At 51.0% G+C, this 7348-nt stretch overlaps 1 protein-coding gene across 1 annotated transcript; it reads right to left on the bottom strand.

Annotated features, from left to right (window-relative positions):
• Positions 1 to 432: 432 nt before the first annotated feature.
• LOC119367955 (protein THYLAKOID ASSEMBLY 8, chloroplastic-like) lies at positions 433 to 7099 on the bottom strand. The gene is made up of 2 exons (XM_037633329.1): positions 6716 to 7099; positions 433 to 1159 (listed from the first exon to the last, which is right to left on the bottom strand). The coding sequence occupies exons 1-2, from the start codon at positions 7022 to 7024 to the stop codon at positions 767 to 769; spliced, it is 702 nt and encodes a 233-aa protein (XP_037489226.1). The 5' UTR covers positions 7025 to 7099; the 3' UTR covers positions 433 to 766.
• Positions 7100 to 7348: the final 249 nt, after the last annotated feature.

Below are 7348 nucleotides of genomic sequence, written 5' to 3'. Positions count from 1 at the left end.
CGAGCACCACCGAGGAGCAGCCCATCACGCCACCCGCACACCCGCGCGCTCCTGCGCCGATGAGGGGCCGCGCCGCGGCGCCCCGCGAGAACGCCGTGACCAGATCCAGGTCAGCCGGCCCGCGCCAGCCCTCCCGAACGAGGCGATGAAGACGCCCCGCCGCCGCCGGCGCCGGCCGGGCTTCGCCCGGGCGCGCCCTCTGGCGGCGGCGGGAGGGGGAGGAGGAGAAGAGAGGTGGAGAGGCGGCCGGCGGCTAGGGTTCCTCCCCTGCCGCCCGCGGGAGCGCCAGAGGAGGAGGAAGTTTCGCTCTCTGTTAATCTGCCAGATAGCTGTAAGACATCTTATCTTTCTGTAAGGCAGATGGTGCCTACATTTTCGCAAGCAAGTACACATAGCCATTCATACTGAAATGAAATCATGAAAAGATATCAGTAATTTGATTGTGCACGTCAGTTTGACTATACATCCAGAAGCAACAATGCGATTGATTATACACAGAGATATTCTCAAAGGAAACACTAGCAAGTTACACTCCCAAGAGAAAAACATGAACTGATGAAGCTGCAGCCTGGAGGTAGCCCTTCTTTACTATTTATAAATCTCGGGTAGATAATGGTACTAGTAACTAATCACTACTTGTTGCACAAAAATTCTACTGCCTCCAAGATCATGGACTTCCATTCATCTGTTCTAACACTGCATAAAAAACTTTAGAAATGATTCCCTTCCAGCATGGCCATACAACATCCTGTTAACAACGAACTGCTCAAGCCTCAATCGTCTCCTCTTCGTCAAATAAGTCCCAAAGGTCACCATAGTCACTTTCTGCTTCCAACCTCATCTTAGCAGATAGATCCATCTCTCCTAGGGATTCAAGACCCTTGACCAGTGTTATATATGTTGTCCTGTCAGGTTCCGTGTCCCATAGTTTCATAAGACGGAAGCAGTCCATTGTTAATTGTGTGAACTCAGCATCTAAGAGTGTCTTCAGAAGCAGATTGAAACCATCCGTGTCGGGTTCCAATTGCTCCCTCTTCAGATACGAACAGGCTTTGCCAACCTCGGACCTCAATCCTTTGCTAGCAAGCACTGTAATAAGATCAACATACCAGAACAACCTAGGCTTGTACCAGTGCTCCTTTCGAATCTCCTCAAAGACCTGACATAGGTGACAAAACAAGAGGCATCTTAGTGTGCATTTCTAAGTTCCAGTCAAGAAGTATCTGCTTGCCAGCATCATCTATTAATCCAAATGCAGGTAATAATACTATGGTAGAAACTGTACTGATGAATACAAAGTAAATTGCCATGCAAATACTCCAAAAGGAAGCATTTACGAAACTCATAATGGTTAAAGGGCAACAAGAACAGACTAAATCTCGGCATCCCCGTTTACTGCCAATGGATTATCAGTATTCATGACCAGCACCAGCAGGCTCACAGCACGAGCGCCTTGTGTGGGCTGCAATATCAGTAGTTAGCGTGTTTTATGGTGTTTCAGCATGTTCCGTCTAAAAGGATGACCACCATCTCCTGCTGGTTGGCGGTTGCTCGAGTAAAATTTATCACTCATGTAAATTTTGCGCGAACATCATTCTTAATGTAGACTAAAACGAACTTGCTATTTAAGGTTCCTGTTGCAAGAATGATAAGGAACTATACCCACATTCATCACTTCACAGATTCATTCCTGCTGGTATGCTTAGGAAATGTCATCTATGGCTCACCTACTACAGCCATATAATGAGATAACCTTGGTTCAGAACAAAGCAGGAACAATTTAGAGAGCTGTGACTCATAAGTGGCCAGAGCTGTTTCCAAACGATGGCAGATGATCTGAACAGACAGTTCATTAATAGCCTAGGTTTCCTGTTAGAGTTGTGTCGAATATATATAGTGTACAAGGTAGATTACAGTTGGACTTGTAGTTGTATCGTGTTTACATAGGATGTGGAGTCGTGTCCTAGTAGGACACTTGTATTGGCCTCTCTTATATAGCGAGGGTAGACACACGATGTAACATATGTCAACATAATAGCACCGGAACGCAGGGGAAGCCGGCGGCATGTGCCGGATCCAGGGCGACCGGGTGCGGTATTGTAGCGGTGTCACGGGGAGGAGCGCCCGTAGTCAGGCCCCGGGGATGTAGCCATATCGGTGAACCTCGTTAACAAATCTTGGTGTCGTGCTCGTGTGATTGCTTGGTCCTCGAATGATCGACGGTATGCCTCGGATTTATTCTAACAAGTGGTATCATGAGCAAGGTTACGAGGAGGTCGCGGTTGTGTTTGATCTAGAGAAGGAAGATTCGATGTCATGATCATCGTCAGCGTGTCGCAGCGGACGGAATTGATCTGGAGACGTCGTGTGATCGGAAAAAAAAGCAGTCGGATTGGCAAGCGGCGGCGGAGCGAAGCACTCGGCGAGATCGAATTGGTGATACACAGCAGCAGCCAGCGGGAGACCTATCGTGCGGCAGCGGCGGCTGGTCGATCGATCAGATCGAGTCCGCACGTGATTTGGCAGCACACAGCAGCGTGACGGCGAGGCGCTTGGGCCAAGGCTGAACAGCGGCAACGTGTCGCATGCTGGGCCGTGTGGAGGCTGTGTGCTGGATGGGCCAGGCAAGCGTGGAAGCTGGAGGTGTGTTGCGTTCGATTGGAAGGCAGGGTAGCGCTCAGCAAACAGATTTGTTAAAAGGAAAAGGCAACCTGCATGTGGTATGAACGTGGCTTGGGATTGCAACAGGATTTAAGAAAGGAAGCTTTGGAGGTTATGGGAAGCAAAGGCTTTGCATCCATGAAGACTACGAGAAAAGTAAAAAAAAAAATTCTTCTTGAAGTGTTGCTAATTGTGCACGGGTTTTATCAGGAGTTTGGCAGGTTGGCGACGTGCGTATAAGGTTCGGAGGAGCTTGGAGCGCGTCGTGCGGATCATCCAAATACAAGGCGTCAAGCAATGCATGAAGAAGTGCGGGGCAGACATGACGCAGGGTGGAGCATGATTGCAGTCGGATAAGTTCGGCTGGGTCAGACTTGTCAGTCTGATGGATCGACGTAAGTCGGTTGGAACAGAAGATGGTGCGGGATCAGCGACGACGACATAGGAGCGTGCTGCTGATGGTGACCGACTTCTGGGCGTGGAAACACGTGGCACAGGCATGAGTGCTTGTGTGGCTTCAACAAGACTATGGCGCGGGATTGATTCAAGGTGGTGTATACACGGAGCTTGAAGTCGATGAGGCGCAGGGGTGGACTGATCATCTACCATGGAGTCATGTTGAAGGTGGAGCTGGAGTCTGGAAGACTTCACTCTGTGCTGATTGAGGGGCTACGGCATAAGTCGACAGAGAGTCGAAGCCTATTCAGCGGGAAAAAAAGCGAGAGGCACGCAATTCGGACTGGAGCCCAGTGGTTTGATGGAAGCGTGAAACTCGTCATCGGTCGGTGATGATCGGTGGTACTTGGGGGTTGAGTGGTGTGGGTTCGCGACCCTTGAGACTCGACCGGGACAACGGAGGCTCGACGCGGTAATAGTAGCGAGGCATGCGGTATGCACGGGACATGGAGACGGCTAGGGCTCTGGTGGTCATACATGTGGTGAGACAACTGCGAATTTGACTCGGGATGACTACAAGCAATGGTGAAATTCCTTCAAGTTTCAGACAGGGCGGTCAAGGAAAAGCGATGATGTTGAGTTCAGGTAACTCTTATGTGTGACACCCAATATGTGAGTTGTTCACTTTCACGCAGGTCAGTGATCGGTGTGTGATGGCATTGGACGGACACTCTGGAAGTTGGGACCACAAGCTAGAGTAACAAGGAACTTAATTTTGCTCGAGGGTTGACTGTGGTCAAGAAAAGAAGGGACTACAAGTTGCAGGTGGAGTCATATGGAGTCTTTGGAGTAGCAGCGGTACTCATGGGATAAGCTCAAGTCCAATGTACATGAAAATTTGACGCATGGACAAATTCAAGGTGGTGGAGAATATTCGCCAAGGTGGAGTTTGTTAGAGTTGTGTCGAATATATATAGTGTACAAGGTAGATTACAGTTGGACTTGTAGTTGTATCGTGTTTACATAGGATGTGGAGTCGTGTCCTAGTAGGACACTTGTATCCTAGGCCTCTCTTATATAGCGAGGGTAGACACGCGATGTAACCTATGCCAACATAATAGCACCGGAACGTAGGGGAAGCCGGCGGCATGTGCCGGATCCAGGGCGACCGGGTGCGGTATTGTAGCGGTGTCACGGGGAGGAGCGCCCGTAGTCAGGCCCCGGGGATGTAGCCATATCGGTGAACCTCGTTAACAAATCTTGGTGTCGTGCTCGTGTGATTGCTTGGTCCTCGGATGATCGACGGTATGCCTTGGATTTATTCTAACAAGTGGTATCATGAGCAAAGTTACGAGGAGGTCGCGGTTGTGTTTGATCTAGAGAAGAAAGATTCGATGTCATGATCATCGTCAGCGTATCGCAGCGGACGGAATTGATCTGGAGACGTCGTGTGATCGGAAAAAAAAGCAGTCGGATTGGCAAGCGGCGGCGGAGCGAAGCACTCGGCGAGATCGAATTGGTGATACACAGCAGCAGCCAGCGGGAGACCTATCGTGCGGCAGCGGCGGCTGGTCGATCGATCAGATCGAGTCCGCACGTGATTTGGCAGCACACAGCAGCGTGACGGCGAGGCGCTTGGGCCAAGGCTGAACAGCGGCAACGTGTCGCATGCTGGGCCGTGTGGAGGCTGTGTGCTGGATGGGCCAGGCAAGCGTGGAAGCTGGAGGTGTGTTGCGTTCGATTGGAAGGCAGGGTAGCGCTCAGCAAACAGATTTGTTAAAAGGAAAAGGCAACCTGCATGTGGTATGAACGTGGCTTGGGATTGCAACAGGATTTAAGAAAGGAAGCTTTGGAGGTTATGGGAAGCAAAGGCTTTGCATCCATGAAGACTACGAGAAAAGTAAAAAAAAGTTCTTTTTGAAGTGTTGCTAATTGTGCACGGGTTTTATCAGGAGTTTGGCAGGTTGGCGACGTGCGTATAAGGTTCGGAGGAGCTTGGAGCGCGTCGTGCGGATCATCCAAATACAGGGCGTCAAGCAATGCATGAAGAAGTGCTGGGCAGACATGACGCAGGGTGGAGCATGATTGCAGTCGGATAAGTTCGGCTGGGTCAGACTTGTCAGTCTGATGGATCGACGTAAGTCGGTTGGAACAGAAGATGGTGCGGGATCAGCGACGACGACATAGGAGCGTGCTGCTGATGGTGACCGACTTCTGGACGTGGAAACACGTGGCACAGGCATGAGTGCTTGTGTGGCTTCAACAAGACTATGGCGCGGGATTGATTCAAGGTGGTGTATACACGGAGCTTGAAGTCGATGAGGCGCAGGGGTGGACTGATCATCTACCATGGAGTCATGTTGAAGGTGGAGCTGGAGTCTGGAAGACTTCACTCTGTGCTGATTGAGGGGCTACGGCATAAGTCGACAGAGAGTCGAAGCCTATTCAGCGGGAAAAAAAGCGAGAGGCGCGCAATTCGGACTGGAGCCCAGTGGTTTGATGGAAGCGTGAAACTCGTCATCGGTCGGTGATGATCGGTGGTACTTGGGGGTTGAGTGGTGTGGGTTCGCGACCCTTGAGACTCGACCGGGACAACGGAGGCTCGACGCGGTAATAGTAGCGAGGCATGCGGTATGCACGGGACATGGAGACGGCTAGGGCTCTGGTGGTCATACATGTGGTGAGACAACTGCGAATTTGACTCGGGATGACTACAAGCAATGGTGAAATTCCTTCAAGTTTCAGACAGGGCGGTCAAGGAAAAGCGGTGATGTTGAGTTCAGGTAACTCTTATGTGTGACACCCAATATGTGAGTTGTTCACTTTCACGCAGGTCAGTGATCGGTGTGTGATGGCGTTGGACGGACACTCTGGAAGTTGGGACCACAAGCTAGAGTAACAAGGAACTTAATTTTGCTCGAGGGTTGACTGTGGTCAAGAAAAGAAGGGACTACAAGTTGCAGGTGGAGTCATATGGAGTCTTTGGAGTAGCAGCGGTACTCATGGGATAAGCTCAAGTCCAATGTACATGAAAATTTGACGCATGGACAAATTCAAGGTGGTGGAGAATATTCGCCAAGGTGGAGTTTGTTAGAGTTGTGTCGAATATATATAGTGTACAAGGTAGGTTACAGTTGGACTTGTAGTTGTATCGTGTTTACATAGGATGTGGAGTCGTGTCCTAGTAGGACACTTGTATCCTAGGCCTCTCTTATATAGCGAGGGTAGACACACGATGTATCATATGCCAACATAATAGCACCGAAACGCAGGGAAAGCCGGCGGCATGTGCCAGATCCAGGGTGACCGGGTGCGGTATTGTAGCGGTGTCACGGGGAGGAGCGCCCGTAGTCAGGCCCCGGGGATGTAGCCATATCGGTGAACCTCGTTAACAAATCTTGGTGTCGTGCTCGTGTGATTGCTTGGTCCTCGGATGATCGACGGTATGCCTCGGATTTATTCTAACATTTCCTGTAGTGATAAATCAGTGCAAATTGGTGGATCAGGCCAGAAAAACGAGCCCATCCACTCTAATGTCCAGGAAGGCTTCATAATCAGCAACTGTGAGTACACAGCAGGGCTAATCAACAAATGTGAACTATGAATCCTAGCTCAATACACTCTGCTCCCAGTAGTGCACACACAAATACGGTTGTACCTTGAGTGCCAGGTGGGCCTCGCCCTGCGCCGCGAGCTCGCGGAAGACGGCGACCATGTCGGCCTTCAGCAGCCGCCGCAGCTTGGGGTCCGTCGCGACGGCGCCGCCGGCGGGTGCTCCAGAGAGGGTGGCGCGCTTGAGCGACTGGACGGCCTGGATGGCCTCGGTGCTGAGGTAGCGCCCCCGCTGCATCGGCTTTCGGTTCTTGCCCCGGTCCCGCATCGTGATGGTGGAAGATGTGCTCCGGCGAACAGCGGCGGGGGAAGGGGCTAGGCGGTGGGGTGAGAAGGCGAGCGACGAGGAGAGCATCGCCGTGCGGCGGCGGAAGTGCGGTAGTTTTGGATGAGGTGCGCATCAGGGAGAGAGGAAAAAGAATCACTGAATTTTGTTTTTCTTATTGGAATATATGAAAAAACAAAATCTTGCAACGGAAACATTCTGCCCTGCAGCTGAAACTCCTAACCAAAATCAGACCAATACTTTCCTATTGATGAAAAGAATACATTCTACTTTGCCACACTATTTGAACCGCACTTCTCTTCCTCCTTAATCTTCAACTTGTCAAGATCCTTCGCCTGCCACTCCGGCGGCGGGAGAGGCCGGGGACCACGGCAATTTCGCTCCAACGAGTAT

Source organism: Triticum dicoccoides, chromosome 2B, assembly GCF_002162155.2.
Source record: "Triticum dicoccoides isolate Atlit2015 ecotype Zavitan chromosome 2B, WEW_v2.0, whole genome shotgun sequence".
NCBI lineage: Eukaryota > Viridiplantae > Streptophyta > Magnoliopsida > Poales > Poaceae > Triticum > Triticum dicoccoides.
This window is presented reverse-complemented; position numbering and strand designations above follow the sequence as displayed.